Source organism: Hypanus sabinus, chromosome 6, assembly GCF_030144855.1.
Source record: "Hypanus sabinus isolate sHypSab1 chromosome 6, sHypSab1.hap1, whole genome shotgun sequence".
NCBI classification, from domain to species: Eukaryota; Metazoa; Chordata; class Chondrichthyes; order Myliobatiformes; family Dasyatidae; genus Hypanus; species Hypanus sabinus.
The window spans coordinates 77460653-77483425 of record NC_082711.1 but is presented as its reverse complement, the minus strand read 5'-3'; the positions used below and the strand labels follow the sequence as shown (position 1 = coordinate 77483425).

General features: G+C 39.5%; 1 protein-coding gene across 10 annotated transcripts in view; it reads right to left on the bottom strand.

Annotated features, from left to right (window-relative positions):
• cobl (cordon-bleu WH2 repeat protein) overlaps positions 1-22773 on the bottom strand; it is a 322888-nt gene that overhangs the window by 174149 nt on the left and 125966 nt on the right. For 6 of the 10 annotated variants that reach the window (XM_059972440.1, XM_059972433.1, XM_059972437.1 and 3 more), the window contains one exon: positions 317-511. In XM_059972440.1, coding sequence (XP_059828423.1) covers positions 317-507 — 191 coding nt within the window. In that variant the 5' untranslated portion in view covers positions 508-511. Of the gene's footprint in view, positions 1-316; positions 512-7204; positions 7288-12821; positions 12840-22773 lie in introns of those variants that run through there. The other 4 variants (XM_059972430.1, XM_059972439.1, XM_059972438.1 and 1 more) reach the window with 3 other exon arrangements.

The window sequence follows — 22773 nt, the reverse complement described above, 5'->3', positions numbered from 1 at the left end:
TCAGTTCATATAAGTTAGCTGATGCATCCAACTCCTTAAACAGTAATTTATGATGAGAACACTTTACAATCTGTTGCCAGGAAATTCCAATTCAATGATGTAATGACCTGCATTTATCACTAGCTGTCCTAGTAAAAGTAACATACCTTAAAAATACAGCAATTATAACATACCTTTGTGTAATTTCTGCTTGAATCTTTTTGTGTTTCGATGTAAGTTTGAAGTCTTCACTCAACTTGGATTTCCAATTATTTCTGCTTATAGTGTAATTTTGTATCTCATTTCCATGTCAACATGATTCCAATTTATTGCTTACCTTTTGTTCACTTCAATAGATGTTTCTGTACCATTTGGTAAGACAACCAATAGGTCCACAGTTTCAGGCAAAACATTTTCTTTCATGTCTTTCGGATTCTGCTGGCTTTGTGAAGCTTTACAGTTCTGTGTAGCAGTGAGGAGCTTCCGAGGAGCTGACTGTGGTGGTGGTTGTGGAGCTCTACCCTTCATTCTACTGCAAAAGAATGAGAACAATCTCATTAATAGAGAAAATAATGTGAACAATCTCAATATGTACCTTTGTTTGGAAAGAACACTATACAAACCAAACTCACTCACACCCATTGCATACTGCTTATCGTATGTGAGAAAGGCCCTCATTGGTCAGGGTCGACTATGAATGTTGTGTCTTTGTTCTGTCAAAGTTCAAAATTCAAAATACATTTATTATCAAAATATATACACATTATACAACTTTGAGCTTCGGCTCCTTACAGACAGCCATGAAACAAAGAAACCAAGAGAAATGTAAGCCAGGGCAGTACAATATGGAGAGCAAGCTTTTCCCATGCAGCAGGCTCCCCTCTCTCCATGCTGCTGATGAATCCACAGGAACGGCAGACGCCGATGCAGTTTGGCACCAGCAGTGTCACAGGAGTTGCCAGTCAACATAGGACTGCCTTAGGGACTCCAGCTCGGGAATTACTCCAAAAGCCTTGGCCATGAGTGGGTGTTGCTGCAAGGCAGCGGAAGTTTGAGATCAGAAGTTTCCCTCTCCTAGACCAGCTGACGAGCCCCATCTGCCCGAAGTGACTGGTTTAAAGCCACCAGTACCTCGCCTTTTCCTCTTAATAAAAATCGTTCAGTCTTGCCATGTATAATTGCCCACTTACTCCCAATGACATACAAACTATTCTTCAATAATGGAACATGCATTTCGTCACGGAGAGGAAGTAAATGTCGCAATCATTTAATCTATTTTGAATGTAATAAATCTTTTAACCTATTTACTACATACTAATCTAGTTAAATATATTGATAATGGAAAATATTTACTAACATAAGCATCAGCTTCAACAATATTATCTTTTGTGATCTGTAATTTAGTCTGAAATATAGTATATCATGTTTTCAAGTTACATAAAATAAAATGTTCTGAACTCAAAATTTGGAATGTCACTATTCCAGCCAAAATCGTTACATATGTTACAAGTTATTGAAGCGTGAAGATTACTCTTGCTCAATGTTTGATAATTCTACAATAATGAAAAAGAGAACAGTCTACAGATCGATAAATAAGTCCTGTACCACAGTCAAGTCTTTAAAATCAGGCACTGAAAGTATTCAGTCTAAGTAAGCAATTCCTGCATATCATTAATGTTAGGAGATCTGGAGGCATCTTCTGTGCCTATCGAAAACTAGACTTAATTTCAAAGCCCATGTAAATGCCTATATCTTGGGTCCTTTTCCAAAGCTATAATGTGACCGAGAAATCCTCATGTGAGTGTGCCCAGGCCCAATGCAGGCACATCAGCAATCCCTCTAAAGGAAAAACTATACACCAGCACAGGAAAGAATATTAAGTTAGTTTCTCTCTTACACTGGCTTCAGCGTATTAGCCTGATACCTGCTAGATCCTGGTGTCTCGGAACCCTTTGGAACTTTGTGATCAACAATCTATATGCCAATTGCATTCAGATGATTGGAAAATGGACCAGAAATAAAGTGAAGGGATAAGATCAGAGAGATCAATGCTGCCTCAATAAGTTTCATGTTTAGTATCACTTGGCTTTAAGTTGATAAACAAGAGACAAAGAAAACTCTTAATCTAAGTCTTCGGTGATCTCAGATTTGCTAGTTTTCCATACAACTGAATGTTGTATTTAGACCTCTTAATTCACTTCATTTTAAGTACTCTATCTTGGGCTGTGTGTGTCCGAGAGACAGGCAGATGAGCACACTGTGTGTGTATGTTGTATGACGGGCAGGAGTTTGGTGGGGCAGACGGGGTGTGTGTGTGTGTGTGTATAAGAACTTGGGTGGATCAGAAGGACAGAAATAGGAACAGAGGAGGAGCAGAGTTCCCAACAGACTCACTCATGTCGAGGAGGCCACATCAAGAGCACTAACTACAATAGATGGAGAAGTATAGAGATAGAGTTCCCTTAGTTCTTTCTTCTCATTCTACCAGCATCTGCACACAGCATGTCATTCTCCACTTTTACCAGCTGGAACAAAATTCCTGCACACATTTTTCCTTTCAGAGGGACCAGTCTCTCTGTGACTCCCCATTTTACTCATCCCTCTTTATCTACTCCTTCCACAGACATCTTAGCCTTGCAGCTAGAGCTGAATCACCATTCAGATTCAGATTATTGTCATTTAGAAACCACAAATGCAGTGCAGTTAAAAAATCAGACAACGTTCCTCCAGAATGATACCACAAAAGCTTATGACAAAACAGACTACACTAGAAAATCCACATAACCTTTGACAATCACCAATCCAGAGTCCAGAGAGGCTGCTGCGTATTCATATCGCGCTACCGTCTTAGCACATTCCCCAGAAAGGAGCTCCATATCCACTAGACAAACAAGACCAAAAACTAAAGCTACAAGCCCTGCACAAAACCACATAATTACAACATATAGTTACAACAGTGCAAACAATAGCATAATTGATAAAAAAACAGACTATGGGCACAGTAAAAATAGTCCAAAGATGTTAAAGGACTATAAGTTCAAAAGAAATCACCACAGTTTCCACAAGACCCCAGGGTCTCGACAGACTCGCCATCCTACGCAGGCGGCAGAAGGGAATACCCCCGCTATGGACTTCCACGGTGCCGCCCAACTCAGCCTCGCAGACGCAGCACACTATGAAAGCACCGTCGAAACCAGCCTTGCAGACGCAGCACACACCAAAAGCGACCTGACTGCAGCGGACTCTGAGTACGTCGAACCTCCGAGCCGACGACCATCCCCTCTGTACCTTTGTACCAGCATTCAGGAGCCTAAGCAGCCCTTCCAGGGAAGGCAGACTGACATGCAGCTTCTCCAGACTAGACTATTCAGTCCAAAATTACCAACATTCATCTGGATAGTTATCCCAAGAGTTATTTGAATTGAAGTTTTAAAAAGCATGACTTTTTGCAGCATTACACAGCAGTGCCATTGGGTTTTAATCCCCATCTCACAATTTGCATATGCCGCTAGCTGCTCAACTACAAAGCTATATAATCCAAGCAAATTGCACATCATTCAAATAACAGACTTTTTGTACTTCCATGATATGAGTCAGCAAGGTTCCTTCCAAAATATAGAAAGGACCAGCAATATCCTGGCTCAATAAACTGATTAGAAAGGTTGGCTCTGTTACAGGAGTCAAAGTGGACACACTGGAAGCTGTGGTAGAACAAAGGGCCCTGCTGTAGTTGTCCACATTATTAATAGATTTGGGAGGTGTTGGAGTAGGCTGGGTATTGTGCATTCTGGAGAAGATACAAACTGTGCTTACTATATAAGCAAGAGGAGGGAATTAATGTTCAGGGTTGATGATGCGTACAAAGAGAGCAGATTGAGCTTTTAGAGGTATTGGTACTGTACTTATCCATGCAAGTGAAGTCTAATCTCTCACACTTCCAATTGTACATGGAGAGGTTTGGGATGTTAGTATGTCAGGCATCAAGCACTGCATGATACCCAGCCTTTGACTTGTTCTTGTTGCCATGGTATTTATGTTGTGTGTCCAGTTGAGCTTTTGGTCAGTGATGACCCTGGGATATTGAATGTGTTGGACATTTTTTATTTGGTTATCGTAAGACCTCGGACATTGGAAATGTAGAATACTGCAAGTCTGCTTTACTGGTTCATTGGTGAGACTGATGGCAGAGGAGCTGCGCTGCCTCAGCTGTTGCACGGACTTGGCCCTCCTGGCACTGTGGTGCATGTTGCGGCCGTACAGGAGAGGTCTGAGGTGACCATAGCGGTACGCTGAAATCCATACTGTGTTGGGGGGCTGGCCCCTCCTGTCAGTGCTGCCCTCTGCTATTCATTTGGTGGAAGCACCAGGACAACATCCATGCCACGCTTGGATCTGGGCTATTTATATATTTTTGTGACTGTATTTTTTTCCAGTTATTGTAACATTATGTGTAGTGTGTTGTTGGAACTGTGGTTTTGCACTTTGGCCCTGGAGGAACGTTGCTTTGTTTGGCTGTACTGTATTCAGGTGTAAGGTTGAATGACAATTAAACTTGAACTTGATGGTGTGGTAACTCAGCAGTTGCCATTGACTGTCAAGGGCAGGTGATTAGATTCTCTCTTTTGGAAATGGTCTTTGCAAGGTACTTCTGAGAATGAATGCAAGTTGAAATTTATTATCATTCATGCCTGAATGTTGTATAAGTCTTGCTGCATGCAGATATGGTCTGCCTTATTTACTGAAAGATGCAAATAGAATTGAATATGATGCAAATCAGAGAGCATCTCCATATCTGACCTGATGGTGGAAAGAAGGTCATTGATGAAGCAGCTGAAGCCAATTGGGCCTATAATACTGCCCTGAGAAACTCCTATAATGATGTCCCAGAGCTGGGATGATTGACCACTGGTAACTGCAAATATCCTCCTTTGTGTAGACTCTGACCACTGGTTTCTCTTTGATGCCCATTGATTTAAGGTTTGTCAGAGTACCTTCATACTACACCTGCGTCAAATGATACTTCGATGTCCAGGGGATTTTCACTCACCTTTGCTGCAGTCTTTGTTCCATATTGGAACCAAGGCAGTGATGAGGCCTGAAGCAGCATAGCTCTGGTAGAATCCAAATGGAACTTCTGTGAGGTGGTTATTAGTGAGTAAGTACAACTTGATAGCACCTGAGGCACATTTGGTCCTGGATTACAGATCATTTGCACAGTAGATAAATAGTTGTCTAGTCCTATAGACTTTGTATCTAGTGATCTCAGCCTTTTCTTAATCATATTGAGTGAATGGAATTTTCTGGCTTCCATAATGGAGGTAATCCCAGGAGGAAACCATGACTGCTCCTCTAATTGCCATTTCTGTCTGAACATGGTTTTGAACACTTTCTAGGTTTACGTTGAGGCATGAGATTTGTTCAAAAGCAATTCTTCCACCTGTCACTAGATGGCATACAAGAATATCTAAGACCGTGATGTATTCCTTCCCTGAGGAATACACCATAAATAGGTTGTTCCATTTATATACAAAATTGAGCAATGCAGGAGTGGCAATTAACACTATTTGAATGAGCTGCACTAAATACACTCACAAGGATAGGTTTTGTTATTCCCATTTCCAATAATGGCTGACAACAAATACCAGAATCCTTTTAATTTACACAGGAGAGATCCCAAAATTGTCTGACACCCAAATCACGAGTGTTGGACAATTCTATTACTTCTGGCTAATAAAATGCATTGTAACATTGTACATTAGGAAGAAAGAAACATCGATTTTGCAAAGATGCCCTTTCTAGTTTCATGCTTACTGCCAGATGTTAAGACAATGAAAAAAATTTATCATACCTCAAATTCAATTTTCAGATAAGACTTTTTTTTCCCCCAAGAATATACAGGAAATGTGGGAATTTGGCGGTTGCCCATTAATTGTGCCAAAAGAACCCAATAAGATCATTATGTGATAACAGAACTCCTGTTGGCAACAGTTCTATAGGTTACAAGATTGTTTTCTTTTGCTATTTTACTGTTTCCTGTGTCCTCTGTTGCTTTTAAATAGAATTTTATACGAACAGCATGTCACATCAAAAATAAAATCTTCGTCAGTGTATGTCTTTAAAAATGCTGCTCTACATGAGCATGACAGATGGTTTAAATATTGAATTTTTACTTTTTAATGAAAGAGGTATAGTGTGGTTTCAGCAATTTTCTTGAACTCCAGTTTTTAAAATGGTAACTGGCTGTGAAATTACAACAACCGAATATATTTTCAGATGCAATATGGCTACAGAGATGACTACAACTCACGTGTTCAAACAACATACCCACTGACAATGATTGTCCAAGATTCCATCCCGCTGCAGTGAACAGCTTCTTATAGTCTCTACGTATTTATTGTTAACAATTCCTATGAAAATTTCTTGTGGTTCACTCTTAGAACCAAAAGTAGGTGAGTAATACTGCGGTTTAATCATTCTTCAGACTTCCTAGACATGCTAGAAATAACCTGAAATTAAATAATTTTACAATAGCTCCTGACCATTTTTCACAAAAAATATCAAGAACCTATATCGTGCAATGGTAGTTGGGAGCCCTTGAGACTGAATTGTTGACTACTGTAATTATTCATTAATTTTACAAGATTGACCCGTAGCTACTCCAGTTTTAATCTGTTACACTTTATTGCTATAAACAGTGATAATATCATGGCAACCAAACAACAGATAACCCACTCTATCATAAATATAATCTACATCAAGTTGTAATGTACTCTTATATCCAAAATTAGAGATTAAAATAATCTCTAAATTCATTTGAGATCATTTTCAAATCAAATGTTTGGCAGAGTATATCTCATTCCTATTTAAAAGAAAAGCTGATATTTAATCACCCGCCCATTTTAAAGGCAGAGCCATGCAGCACAGAAACAAAACTTTGAGCTACCCTATAGTATCCATCTATTTTAATTCCATTTACCAGTACTTCATCTTTATCCTTCAGTGCCATGATTAAGCAAGTGCATGTCTAAATATATACCGTATAAGACTTGAGAATATCTGCTTCCCTTACCCACACAGGCAGGGCATTCCAGATTACAACTATTGTAAATACATTCTTCCTCAAGTCTCCGCAAACTGCTTACTCCTTACCTTAAACCTATGGCATAGGGAAAAGGTCACCTACCTGAAGTACTGACTGTTTCTCTTACCACAGATATGGCCTCACCTGCTAAGTCCTTCCAGAACTTTCTTGTAAGGTTTACAGCACCTTTGGTTTTCTTTGATTTTTAACATCCTGGTTAACCTCCTTTACATTCCTTCCATTTTAATCATATCCTTAATCTAGTGTCCAACTAGTATTGTATACAATACTCCAGCTGTGACCCAACTAAAGTTGTATGATACTTCCATGTTCTTATTGCCCTTGTGAGGTTAATAATGTGTGTCAGCTTCACAATCTTATTGACCTTTGCTGCCACTTTCAGCATTTCATGTATGCCAAAGTCTCCCTGTTCCTCAATACTCCTTAGGGCCCTATCATTCTTCTCATTTCAAGAAATGTGCAGCATTTGCACTTATTGGGATTAAATTCCACCTGCTTTTGCTCTGCCCATTTTAACAACAGTTTAATCCTATGGTCTAAAATTCCTCCTCAACTGCATCAATTAAGAAAAATTATCTCTCAGACCTCCTACATTCACATTCAAATTGTTAATGAATAACAGTAAAGTTCCCAACAACAATCCCTCTGTTACACCACTGGTCACAGGCTTCCAATCACAAAAGCACATCTCCACTTTCACCCTCAGTCAACTTTGCATCCAATTTACCAACCTGTCTTAGACCCCAAAAGCTCTAACTTTTCAGACCAGCTTGTCATGTGGAACTTTGGCTAAGGTCCTAATGTATTTAATGTATACCTCCTCAACCAAATCACCCAGATTAATACCTTTTGTTACCACTGTTGGGAAATGTTGTCTAGCCAATTTGATTGAATTTTTCTCAAAGGCATGCTGACTAACTTTGATTAGACTGGGCCTTTCCAAGTGTAGGTTAATCTGATCCATCTCTGCCAGTGATGTTAGAAACAGAAAGATAACCATCTGGTTTATACCTGCTGCCACAGTCATAGTTTGTCCATTCCAATACCTGTCAAAGTACTTCTACCACCTCCTCTGGCAGCTCATTCCAAAAGCCAGCTATTTCACATGAAAAAACTACCCCTTGATCTCCTTTAATCCTTCTCACGTACACAAACCTATGCTCTCTAGTTTTCGATACCTATACCATGAGAAAGCAGACTCTACCTACCTCTCCTGTGACTTTCAAAATTTTATATACCTCTATCACGTTACTGCTCAGTCTCTCTTGCTCCAGGGAAAGCAGACCTAGCCTGATATTCTAAACCTTTCAATTTAGGTGACATCCTTCTGAATCTTTTATATATGTTCTCAGACTTAATCATTTCCTTCTTATTGTGTGGTGACCAGAACTATGCACAATACTCCATGCAGCCTAACCAATGCTTTGTATAACTGTAACATGGTGTCCTAACTTCTGTACCCAATGACTCTGCTCATGAGGGTAAGAAGGTCACCTGCCTTCTCAACACTGTTTTCTTATGTCCTGTTTTCAGGAAATCGTGCATTTGAACCCCAATATTCTGTGTTCATTGACACTCCTTTGGGCCCTTCCATTCATTGTGCATGTTTTGCCCTGTTTTAACTTCCCAAAAAGCATCATTGTATGTGTCCAAATTAAACTTCATCTGTCACTTTCCCACTTACCATGTTGAAATCTTAGATAACCTTCTTCACTCTCCAGTATATCACCAGATTTGCTTATAAGATATAGTAGAATTGGGCTATATGGCCCATCGACTCTGTTCCACAATTTCATCATGGCTGATCCATTTTCCCTCTCAGCCCCAATCTTTTGCCTTCTCCCCAAATCCCTTCATACCATGACTAATAATGCTTTGTATACCAAATGAATTGGCCTCCATAGCAACCCGTGGCAACAAATTCCACACATTCACCACTCTCCAGCTAAAGAAATTCCTCCTCAACTCCATTCTAAAAGGACGCTCCTCTATTCTGAGGCTGTATCCTCTGATCTTAGACTCCCCCACCATAGGAAACACATTCTCTCCACATTCATTCTATCAAGGCCATTCAATGTTCGATAGGTTTCAATAAGATCACCCCTCATTCTTCTGAATTCCAGTGAGTAGAGGCCCAGAGCCATCAAATGCTCCTGATATGATAAGCCTTTCAATCCCAGAATCATTTTTGTGACACTCCTTTGAACCCTCTCCAATGTCAGCACATTCACGAAAGAGCCCAAAACTGCTCCCATTACTAATGAGGCCTCACCAGTGCTTCATAAAGCTTCAACATTACATCCTTGCTTTTATCTACAAACTTATTAATCGTAATACCTATATTCTCATACAAATCAAAAATATTTAATAAATAATAAAGGACCTTGCACCAATTACTATGACACATCACCTGTCATGGGCCCTATTTGGACCTGGTACCAATTACTATGACACATCACGTCATGGGCCCTATTTTTTCAAATATAATTTCCTGTTCAAACTTGCCCTTGTCTATAATAGCTTGAATTATGTTCTATTTCTGAAATGCTCTCCCACTAATACTTCTACTACTTGTCTGGCTACATTCCGGAAGATTAGGTCCAATATATCTCTTCTCTTTTTGCATTAAGTACTCTCCTGTTTTCTACTTCCCTTTTCTGGCACTGACAATGCAGTACTCACATTGAAAGAAAGCAACAATCGTCACAACCATGCTATCAAAAAACATGCTTTAAAAATATTGTTTCTTTTTAAATATGCCTTGTGTTTCTGAATAAAATAATTTGAATTCTTGGTTTGATTTTTGAGGTTCACGTTAAACCATGTATGTCCAATTACACGTTTCACGTTCCAGAAGAAAATTACATTTCAAAGTTACTCAAACAACATTAATCTTCAACTGATAAACAACTTCACATAAAAAACAACTTAAACATGTTTTTTCTACAAAGTTGTTTTTTATTCCACATTGTCTTTAAACTTACCTTCAATACCGTCTGAAATACAGTTTCTTTCACAAAAGAAACTACTTTCACTGTTTCTACCACACATATTATAGTGGAGTGCAATAGATTAAAGTTTCAATAAATATTTTTATCATTGAGCACATGAAATATTAATTCATTTATGAAGGGTCCTCCTTGATGTTTCAGACATTGCATGTAGCAATTTATTGTTAGACCAAGGAACAAAACTGCAACTATACCCATCAACCTCTTATAACATTCACCAAATCACTCATCATCGTACCTTATAATAACTCTAGTTTTCAGGCAAGAAATGGTAAACTCAAGTTCTGTCTTTCTCTCTGTATTTTAAAAGATTTCATGTATTCATTTAAAGAACATAGTTATTTTTTATCATCAGCATCAAGAAAAAAGATTGACCATTATCTAAAAAAGTTGATAACTGCAATTTAAATGTAAATTTAATTGTTATACAGCGTTTCTAACATGCACTCTGTGGCCACTTTATTAGGTACACCTGTACACCTGCCTGTTGAAGTAAATATTTAATCAGCCAATCATGTGGCAGCTAATCAATACATAAAAGCATGCAGGCATGGTCAAAAGGCTCCGTTATTGTTCAGACTGAACATCGGAATATGGAACACATGTGATCTAAGTGACATTGACTGTGGAATGATTGTTGGTGCCAGAATTCGTGGTTTGCCTATCTCAGAAACTGCTGATCTACTGGGATTTTCACGTAGACTTTACAGAGAATGGTGCAAAAATTTTTAAAAAGACATGGAGAGTGGAGGTTCTGTGGGCGAAAATGCCTTGTAAATGAGAGATCAAAGAAGAATGGCCAGACTGCTTCAAGCTGGCAGGAAGGTGACAGTCATTCAAGTAACCGTGTGTTGTAAGTGGTGCGCAGAGGAGCATCTCTGAATGCACAATACTTTGAACCTTGAAGCGGATGGGTTACAGCTATAGAAGACAATGAACATACACTCAGTGTTTATTTAGTACAAGAAGTATTTGCTCTCAAACTATATCTTTGAATTTTTCCAAATCCGCGAAGGCCTTGATAATTTACAGGCTTGGCTTAAAGTCAAAATAGTACACATAATAAACATTAATACTTAATGACAACTATTCCTGATAGCGAGATAAAGAAGGGATCAAGCTCCATGGTGAACAAGACAACATTGGAAAATATTCTGGGAGAGTTGGTTCACCTTACAGCCTTTCAATACATAATTGCAGCATGTGTCCTTGAAATTGTTAGTAAATACTGAAAAAAAACTTAACACAAATCAATTTGGCAAAATTATATTTTAAAAGCAGATTTACACATATTTAATTCTGAAACTAATCCATTTTATCCAAGTTGTTCAAAATAATCTTCCGTCAGAGCAAAGCAATTCACATTTCCCCTGAGTAATTTTCCCCAAGCATGCATTATTATAGAAATGGTCTCAGATCTGTAGAGCATTAAATAACCTCCATGTACTAATATACAATCTTACAGTAATAAAGCAAAGCAAAAATCACACAACTGCTTCACAAAATAGTCCAATTTTACAATTGAAATTACCATAAAAACTGAATATGTCTGTAGTTCATATTAAACAGTCCTAGAGCATGGAAATCAAACTTTTTGTCCACTGAGTCTATGCTGACATTTACACTAACCTACACTAATCTAATTTTTAAAAAATATACCCCACATTCTCATGAACTCTTGGCAGATTTTAGACATTCACCAGCATACTTAATTTAGGGATGTGGGAGGAAACCAGGGCACCCCAAAGAAGCCAACAAGGTAACTAAATTAACATAGAAACTCTATGCAGATAGCATACACGGTCAGAAATGAACCTGGGTCTCCAACGTTACAAACATAGATAACTAAGACGTCAAGTTTGCAGCAAGCTTTATGGTGACAAACCAAGTAACTCTGGGATGTACTGTGGAGCACATTATGGATCAGATTTTTCTCAAATATTTACAAGGTGACACACCTTTGCTATAATTACTTAACATCCCCATTAAAGAAGGAAAATAAATGTTCATGCAATCATACTACATGCTCACCCATGAACATGTCAATTAAATATCATATATAGGAACAAGTAGTCCACTCCTACCTAAGTAAATAGTCCAATTCCGACCTGAGCAAGGACCTGGACCCACTACAATTTGCCTATCACCTCAATATGTCTACAGCAGATGCAAACTCATTGGCTCTTCACGCAGCCTTGGATCACCTGGAGAATACAAATACCTATGTCAGGATGCTGTTTATTGGCAATAGCTAAATGTATAACACAATCGTTCCTACAGTTCTGATCCAAAAGCACCAAAACCTGGGCCACTACACCTCCCTCTGCAGCTGGATCCTCGATTTCCTCACCAGAGAACCACAGTCTGTGCGGAACAAAAATAACATCTCCACCTTGCTGATAATCAACAGGCATACCTCAAGGATGTGTGCTTAGCCCACTGCTCTACATGCTGTACTCCTACAGCCCTGTGGCTAGTCACAGCTCAAATTCCATCTATAAATTTGCTATCCTGGGCTCAACATGTTGACGCAGTTACAAAGATCAGCGGCTATATTTCATCAGGAGTTTGAAGAGATACAGTATGTTACCAAAGACATTCATAAATTTCTATAGATGTACTACAAAGAGCATTCTAACTGGCAGTATTGCCATCTGGTATGGTGGGGTGGGGTGGGGAGATTACACAGGATCGAAATAAGCTGCAGAAAATTGTAAAAACTCACTAACCTAGGTCATGGACACCAGCCTCCCCAGCACCCAGGACGTCTTCAAGGAGCGATGCCTTAAAAAGACCATAAGACATAGGAGCAAAATTAGGCCAATTGGCCCATTAGCTCTGCTCCCCTATTCAATCATAGCTGATTCTTTTTCCTCTCCTCAACCCCATTCCCCAGCCTTCTCCCCATAACCTTTGATGATGTGTCCAATCAAGAAGCTATCAAGCTCTGCCTTAAATACACTCAATAATCTGGCCTCCACAGCTGGCTGTGGTAACAAATTCCACAAAATCACTACCCTCTGGCTAAAGAAATTTCTCTGCATCTCTGTTTAAATGGATGCCCCCTATTCTGAGGCTGTGCCCTCTTGCCCTAGACTCCCCTACCATGGGAAATGTCCTTTCCACATCTACTCTGTCTAGGCCTTTCAACAATCAAAAAGTTTCAATGAGATCCCCCCCTCATCCTTCTAAATTCCAGTGAGTCCAGACCCAGAACCATTAAATATTCCTCGTATGATAACTCTATCATTCCCAGAATGTTCCTTGTGAACCGCACCTGGACCCTCTCCAATGCCAGTACATATTTTCTTAGATGAGGAGCTCAAAACTGTTCACAATACTCAAGGTGAGGCCTCACCAGTGCCTTTTAAAGCCTCAACATCACATCCCAGCTCTTGTACTCAAGCCCTCTTAAAATGAATGCTAACATTGCATCTGCATTCCTCACTACCAATTCTATCTGCAAGTTAACCTTTAGGGTCTTCTGCACAAGGACTCCCAAGTCCCTTTACATCTCAGATTTTTGAAATTTCTCCCCATTTAGAAATCAGTCTGCATATTTATCTCTACTACCAAAGTGCATGACCATACATTTTCCAACATTGTATTTCATTTGCCACTTTCTTGCCCATTTTCCTAATCTATCTAAGTCCTTCTGCATCCTACCTGTTTCCTCAACACTACCTGCCCCTCCATCAGTCTTCATATCATCTGCAAACTTGGCAATAAAGCCATCTATTCTATCATCTAAATCATTGACATACAGCATAAAAAGAAGTGGTCCAACACCGACCCTGGCAGAACATCACTAGTCACTGGCAGCCAACCAGACAAGGATTCTTTTATTCCCATTAACTGCCTCCTACCAATCAGCTAATGCTCCAACCATGTTAGTAACTTTCCTGTAATACCATGGGTTCGTAACTTGGTAAGCAGCCTCATGTGTGACAGCTTGTCAAAGGCCTTCTGGAAGTCCAAATATATAACGTCCACAGCATCTCTTTCATCTATCCTACTTGCAATCTCCTCAAAGAATTCCAACAGGTTTGTCAGACATGATTTTACCTTAAGGAAACCATGCTGATCTTATCCTATCTTGTCTTGCCTCAACAAATACTCCATAAGTTCTTCCTTAACAAATGACTCCAACATCTTCCCAACCACTGACGTCAGGCCAACTGGTCTATAATTTCCTTTCTGCTGCCTTGCTCCTTTCTTAAAGAATGGAGTGTCATTTGCAATTTTCCAGTCCTCTGGCACCATGCCAGAGTCTAATGATTTTTGAAAGATCATTGCTAATGTCTCCACAAAAGGCAGCATCTGTCATTAAGGACCCCACATCACCCAGGACATGTTCTCTTCCTATTGCCACCATCAGGGAGGTGGTACGGGAGCTTGAAGGCACATACTCAACGATGCAGCAATAGTTTCTTCCTCCCTAACATCAGATTTCCAAATGGACATTAAACCCATAAACCCTCACTATTTTTTTTCTCTTTTTGCCTGATTTAATTTAACTTTTTTAATACACATATACTTCTTTGTAATGCGGCTGGCCATACAGCGCAGAGCTTCTAGGGTTTTTAAGTACCTGTTTTTACTAATAAATATCCTAACTAAAGTTGTTAACCCCATATCTTCTCAATTTAATCCTGTCAAGTTAATGGTGGCTGGCACATGTTTCCCACATTCTATGATTATCCCATTCAGTGCCTTAGTCTGGTCATTGTATCGGAGAGAATAAATTGACTCATGATGTCACCCAGTCACTCCTCCGAAGCTTTGTTGGTATTCCGATGACTAGCCTCTTACTTCCATCTCTTCCTAGGAATCCTGCCATTCCTCTGCTCCTCATTCGAGTCGTGAGCCTGCTGTCTGCAGCTCCTGAGTTGAATAGGTGCCAGCAACCTCCGTGACAGAGAAAGCCTGCAGTTCCTCTGCACCTGGGTCCAGTCCTCCAAGCGTGCACCATGACACTTCTTACTGTAATTTACAGTTTTTATTATGTAGCGCAATGTGCTGCTGCTGCATAACAACAAATTTCCTGACATATGCCAGTGAAATTAAACTTGATTCTGATTCTGATTCCTAAGATCAGATCGCAGATTAAAGCAGAGTGATAAAATCCTGCAAAATATAAACTGCAGGTGGAAATAATTCGGAAGACATGTAGCTTGGGTGGTTGATGGTTGGATTGCGTTGTTCTCCGATCTAGGCAATTTACTTGCAAACGTTTCATCACCATGTGAGGAGACTTCTTCAGTGCACTGTTACTTGTGATGTGTCCTCTGAATGCTTAGTCTTTCAATCAGCTTATTGGAAATCATTTCAGAAACTGGGTTGTGATGTGGGGAGAAAATCTCGTTGCTGATTGGCTGTGTGGCAAACTTTGTGCCTTGTGGTCTGGAATGTTGCCCGAATCAGCTCATAAATAGGACTGAGGTCTAAATGCATATACCACAATCAACAGCGCACTGAACACCAATGCCTTTGAGTGGAAAATCCTGCAAAAGGTAGTGGATTCAGCCAAGTACATCACGAGTAAAACCGTCTCAACCATTGAGCACATCTACATGAAACTTTGCTGTAGAACAGCAGCATCCATTATCAAAAATTCTCACCACCCAGGCCATGCTCTTTCCTCAACTCCTGTTATCACGTAGAAGGCGCAAGTGCCTCAGGACTCGCACCACCAGGGCCTCAACAACCTCAGCCATCAGGCTGTTGAACAAAAAGGGATAACTATACTCATTTAAGGACTCTTTTATCTTGTTATTTCATGCCCATTATTTATTGTTATTTATTTATTGCCTGCATTTGCACAGTTTGCTTACAGTTTACAGTTCCTGGTGTTTACAGTTTACAGATCCTGTTTACAGTTACTGTTCTACAGCTTTGCTAAGTAAAGGAATCTCAGGGTTGTATGTAGTGACATGTATTCTGATAATAAATTTTTACTTTGAACTTTGAACTGATGATGTCTCCTTGCATGGTGATGAAACATTTGCAAGTAAATTGCCAAGATTGGAGAACAACTCAATCTAACCGTATACTGCAGTCAAACCCAGATCAACAAAATCACAACGTAGAAAGCAAGAAACAAAAGTTACCAATAGGTTGACCAAAGAGCAATTGTCACTACCTGAATGCAGCAGGTAAGTGAGCAAAGCATTTGAGAATTGGGCCATTTTGGAATTAGATACCTTCAGAACAATTGTATTAAATGTTGCAAATGACCACTTATACAATCATTGGCTATTATGCATGCATGTCAGAACAAGATTTCCTAGATCAGAACTTTACATCTGTCAGTGATTATGTAACCAACCACAATCTGATATGCAGTCCTATTGAGAAGCAGTGAAGCATTAATTTAGATCCAGTTTATTTATCAAGTATCATGCACAGCCAAAACACATGACATTTTAATAATACATATTGTTCTAGCTTCTTTACCCATGTTGAGTTCAGTAACTGACAGTAAAATAAGCAATAAACTTAAATAAACAGATATAGGAAATAGTTAAGAGGAAACTTTAACATTTCATTGTTTGAGATGTTTTGTAGAGGCATTAAACTAAGGTATTTACCCAACAGAATAAAAATTTTCACAATACTATCTACAACACAAGTAACATTCCACTAAGATGTCCTACAGATGTCTTTGACAGACTCTAAAATCTTCCTTATCCAAAACAGTCAACCTTAGTAAGGCTGAAGCAAGCAATTAACTCAGTCTCACTACCTTTATGACATTGTCTATGATTCAACTTTATTTAAAAGATTTCCATTAAAGGGCTTGCAAAATACTACAAATATAATTCTAGCAGTAACTTTAACCATCCTAACTTATCTTCATAAATGTTGAATACTGGCTTCTGTTGGCCAGGGTCGACAATGAATGTTACATCCTGTCTACGTTCAATACGCAAGCCAGGGCAGTACGATATCGAGAGCAAGCTGTTGCCCATGTAGCAGGCTCCCCCTCTCCTTGGGGTTTATTTCTGAAGCCTTCCCCATGAGTGGGTATAGCCACAGGGCAGCAGAGGTCTTCATTCTCCTAGATGAGCTGCCAACCACGGCTGATGAGACCCATCTACCCAAAGCAACTGTTTTAAGGCGCCAGTAATCCACCATTTCCCCTTCCACTGGGCTTAGAAACTAAGCCACACGTGGCGGCCAGGAGCTGGATTTAGTTGCCAGAGGCTATTCGAGATGCACGCCATTGGGAGCAGTTAATAGATAATGGGATCTTATCCCCACCTACCCCTCCCCTCACCCCATCCAGCACCAGCTATGACAACCTTAAGGAACCAAATGTTAAATATCAATCACGAAAAGAGAAGACATTTTAAATCAGGGCTATTTTTAACCATTAGGAAAGAACCTTTCTCACTTTTGTCTGTATTTTCATTCTTGTTGCCGATTGGCAGGATGGGGTTCCAGGTGGGCAGTGTGTCAGTTTTTGTGCAAGAGAGGGTTTGGAAATTTGGGGCCTGATGTTCTTGTTGGTTTTTTTTTATGTGGGTGATCTATTAGTTTTTGTGTGTTAGAGAGGGGTTTGGGGGTTTAGTGCTGTTGGTGCTTTTCTTTTTTATTGGGAAGGGGGTTTGATGTTGTTGCCACTGTTTCTTTTGTGAGGGAGGGGGGTCGGGGGTTTGGGGTTTTTGATGTTCTGGCTGCTGTCTTCTGGGTGGGGAATCTGTTGGTTTTTGTGCAATGGGAGGGGCTGTGGGATTTGGGGTTTGCTGTTCCAGCTGCTGTTTTCTATGTGGGTGATCTGTCAGTTTTTTTTGTGTGAGGGAGGGGTTGGAGGATTTAGGGTTTGTGAGTTTTGTTTCTTTTTCCTTTACATGTGGGGGAGGGGTGCTGATGTCTTTTCTTTCAGTGACTTGCAAGGTTGTTTTTTTTCTATTTCATTGCTATCTGGAGAAGCCAAATACCAGAGTTGTACATGCATACTTTGACAATAAAATCTCACAGATAATAAAATATGTCAGGGTAGGAGCTCAAATGTTGCATGGAATATCAGGATGTTCTCAAAACTGCAAGCTTCATTTAACAACCAGCAATATCACTTTATTACATCCAGATGCAAACAAGACTTCTAAAAAAAAGTCCAGTCTGTACTACCACAGGACAATCCCAACCCCAATTTTTATGCTCTGGTGATATCATCAACTCAGCAGAGACTGTGGAATGTACTCAGCAGATAGAATCGTCTCAAGCCCACATGAAAAACTTGTCAGTGATAAATCAGGAAACATTATTAAATTACAACCAAGTTTTCTGATATTAAAAGGCCCACAAAGATCATTATACTTCTTAAATGTTTTAAGTTTCCAATTTTACAAGTCATTCTGAGATTTTCAAAAATATAATAATTGGAACAGACCATTCATCCCTTTGAGCCTCTGTCATTTAATGAGATCATGGCTGATGCAACTCAATAGTCACGGTATTTGTTAATTACCACTGCCACTGTTGGTAAACATTATTCAGATTCAAACTTAAGTAAAGACCAAGAGTTATCATCTGCAGAAGAACTCCAAATTCCCAGCATCCAAGAAACATGAGGGAGGGATTAGTCTTTGGTCACTAGAATTTAATGCACACACAAGCTTCAGTCAGCCATTGTGCTCAATTCCATCCTTAATGCTCCACTGAAATCAATGGAACTGGATGTGTGAAGGCAAGTGAAACCAGCAGCCAATACTTCATGACATACTTGATTTTAAAACAGAATGAAAATCCCTGATTTCTTAGCAATTTCTGATAAAGTTGCTAAAAAGTTAAGGATTAAAGATGCAAAAAAGTGGTAAACGGCTACAACTTTAAATTCATCAAGCACTTATCAACACATCTGAAAAATAGTAAAATGAAATTTTAATATTGCTTAATAAAGCACCAATATTAAATGAACTGAGCTTTATCTAAACAACACTAAAGACTTCACACATTACTATCAGTAAGAGACTTGTCATGCATTTGGACACTGTTGTGCTTCACATCATTTCAAATAGTTAAAAAAGGCAATGACTCACAGAAACAAGATTAAAAAGACAAGTTCTAGAAAATGTGATAATGTGTATAAAGTGTGCTATCAGATGTTTAACAGGAACATTTTAAAATAACATCACTAACATGAAATATAAATAACTTGTTTACCATGGATCATATTTAAATTCTAACCTACTTTTATGAGAAGATTCCAATAGAAATAGAATTAGTATACTAACAACCAGCCAACAGCTGGAAGTTGGATGAGTGACACAGATGATCAATGGCAGCATTCAGTATTAAGTTACGAAATTAGGTCAATTTAATTGTTTAAAAAATTGTTTAAGGAGTAGGAAATGGGACAGTAATTGAAACAATAGTTCAACTTCAGAGCTTGGTTCAATTCACACACAAAATGAAAGACTTCTTACTCGATCTTTCAAGATACCTTTATTTTCATTTTTCTCAATTCATTTCACAATGTAAAAAAACTGTAAATCAGTACTAGGGAAGAAATTAATTCTGTCTGGAAGAAGTCACATTTTACTGCTGTTGAACCCCTTATTTTCTAGGAGGTTGCCCTCCGAATCATAAGATAATCATAAACCTACAGCTATATTTTGAAAGGAACTATAAACCACTTGCTAAAAGACCCAGAAAAAAATAAAGTAACCCAATGGAAGAACTCAATGAGTCAAGCAGCAACTGTGGAAGAAATAAAATGGTGTATGACATTTTGGGTTGAGGCCCCAGATCAGAACTGAAACTGCAATGCAGCAGGAAGATAGTCAGCAGCAAAGGCGGAGATGGAGGCTGGTAGCTGAAAGATGAAAATTGTTAAGTAGGGAAGGGAAATGAAGTAGATGGAACTGGCTGGGGATATGGAGGGGAGGCGAGAAATAGATTGTAGTAGCCACATGAAATCACACCGTGCCCCTGCTGTGCCCACTTTCATGCTGGCTACCTGGAACAGTCCTTATTTTGAACCTACTCTAGAACATCTTGTTTTCCAGATTACATGGAACAGCCCTTGTTCCAAACTTATTCTAGACTCTCTTACTAACTTGCTCTCCACTATTTCAGTGACTGCATTGGTGCTGCTTCAAATGAGTGTCCTTTGCCACCAACTACCACTCTACCCTCAAGTTCACCCAGATCTTCTCTGACATTTCCTTTCATTTTAAGTATCTCTTGGTCTCTATCTCAAGAGACAAATTAGCCACTAACTATATTATAACACTCAAAGCTACCTTGATTACAATACATCCCATCTGTCTCCTGCAAGGATGTCACCTCTTTCTCAGTTTTTCCATCTCCATTGTATCTATTCATGAAAAGGCTTTCCACTCATGAAATGTCCTCCAGGTTTCCTCTTTGTCATAGTTGATGGGGCCCTCTCAACATCTGCTCTCAGCCATCCTGTTGCCAAGCAGAACCCCTCCTTCGTTATTCACCCTTCACCCTACTAATCTTTATTTTATCATTACTTTTTATTGCAACACCAACAAATTACATTCAGTACAACCAGTTTCCAGTTACATTTTGACTGTTTAACCCAGCCACCCCCAAACCATCCCCACCCCTCTCCCCCCTCCCACCCCCACCCCCTCCACCAACCAATTGAATAGTAGTGCACACACAGTCAGAGCAGTCCTATCTTAACAGAAGATCTTTCAAGTTAGATATCAAATTTGTCCACATTAAGATTGTGTTTGGTCGTGCATCATTTACTCTTGCTGATGATAATTCCAGGTAAGAAATATCCAAAAAAGCTCAGAAGCCAGTGAGTACATGAAATATCATGAGGAGGTTTCCAACACTGGACTACAATCTTCTTAGCTGCAGTCAGGCCTGCTAGCCAGATTTTGCGTGTTTTTTCCATATGGGAAAGGTGGGAGTCATCATTTAGAAGATATACAGTGGGGTCCATTGGTATTGTACCCCTGTTAGTTCTGTAAGAGTACTGATAACCTTCCCCCTCAAACCAAAATCCCCTGGACATTCCCATACAACATGTATAAAAGAGCCAACGGTTCTGTGGGGGCAAAATGAGCAATATGGGCCAGGAACCAGTCCCATTTGATGTCTAATTCTCGGTGTTAGATATGCTCTATGACAAAATTTCAAATGTATATACCAATGATTTGGGTTTTTCGAAGCACCGGCAGCATTATCCTAAATCGCATCCCAGTCTAAGTCTTGTTCCAGTTCAGATATGTCCCTATCCCAGGCTTTCATTCCTGATGTGGGCATATATTTCTGGAAGTTTAATTTATCATAGATATATGACACTATCTGTCTTGGAACACTCTGTATCCAACTTAAAATGGGATGGTCCCTTAAACCTGACCCCCAGGGAACCCTGTAGGTTTTACAAGCTAATCTTACTCTAAAGTAGAGGAAAAGATTATCAATATTATATCGAGATACCAGTTCTTGAAAGCTAAGGATAGTACTTGCCCCATTAATATCTTGGAGAGTAGTAATACCTTTATCGTCCCAAGTTCTGTTAGTGAATGGTTCCCCCCGGATAGAAAATGATTATTGTTCTATAATGGAGATGATTTGCACCATACGCTTTTAAATTTTAGGAATTTTTCTGCTGTTCTAAACACTTGTAGCATATGAGTTAAAATTGGACTGTAATACAAAACACATTTTTTGGAGACATACCTATAAGGAGAAAGTCCTTCAACCTTATTGGTGTTATTAGCTCTTGTTCTATACTTTTCCGTGACAAAACTTTATCCTCCTCCATCCAATAGCTAAGACTTTTTAAAACAAATGCCCAGTGATACAGTAGGGAGGTCTCATCCACTAAAAGAATTGGTGAAGTCATTCTCAGAAGGAACTGAGCCATTTGTATACAGTTCTTTAAAGTAATTCTTGAATGTCTCGTTTATTTCCTCTGTTGAAGTTACTACTCCATGTTTAGCACATCTAATCGCTGGTATAGACCTTTTAGCTTCCTGTTGTTTGAGCATTAGTGCCAAAAGATGGCTCGGTCTGCTGCCTTCTGCATACACCCTACTAATCTTTGTATTCTTTACAATTACCATCATTCCCAATGGTGCAATATTTTATTGTATTTATTTAGAGTTACAGCACACTAACAGGCCCTTCTGACCCACTAAGCTAACACTGCCCAATTACACCCATGTGACCAATTAATCTACTAACCCATACATCATTGAAATGTGGGAGGAAACCGGAACACCCAGAGAAAACACATGCAGTCATAGGAAGAACATACATACTGTTTACAGACAACAACTTAATTCAACCTGGGTCAGTGGCATCAGCACTAGACTTCAGAAGCGAAGGCTCCCAAGTTCAAACCCAATCACCCCCTCCTGGGCAAGCTTTCCATCTGTGCCTGGTTGAGTGCTGGGCTAGCCACTCTGACTCAGAAAAAAACAAGGGTCGAGTCAGTAACGTTCGTACTGTGACACAGTTAATCTGAAGGAAGACCAATCCCGACATTACACGCCAGACAAGAATGGCTGACTGTCTGGTGTGACAAGCTATGAAGTGTGTGGTGCACTACTGCGTCACCCTATCTTCCATTCATCTTCTCTTTCTGCTTACCACATGGTCTACTCTCTAACCCACCCTTCCTGATGCCCTGATACTTTCCCCTGCAATCACAGATGCAACCCTTATCCTTTCACACGTCCAGTC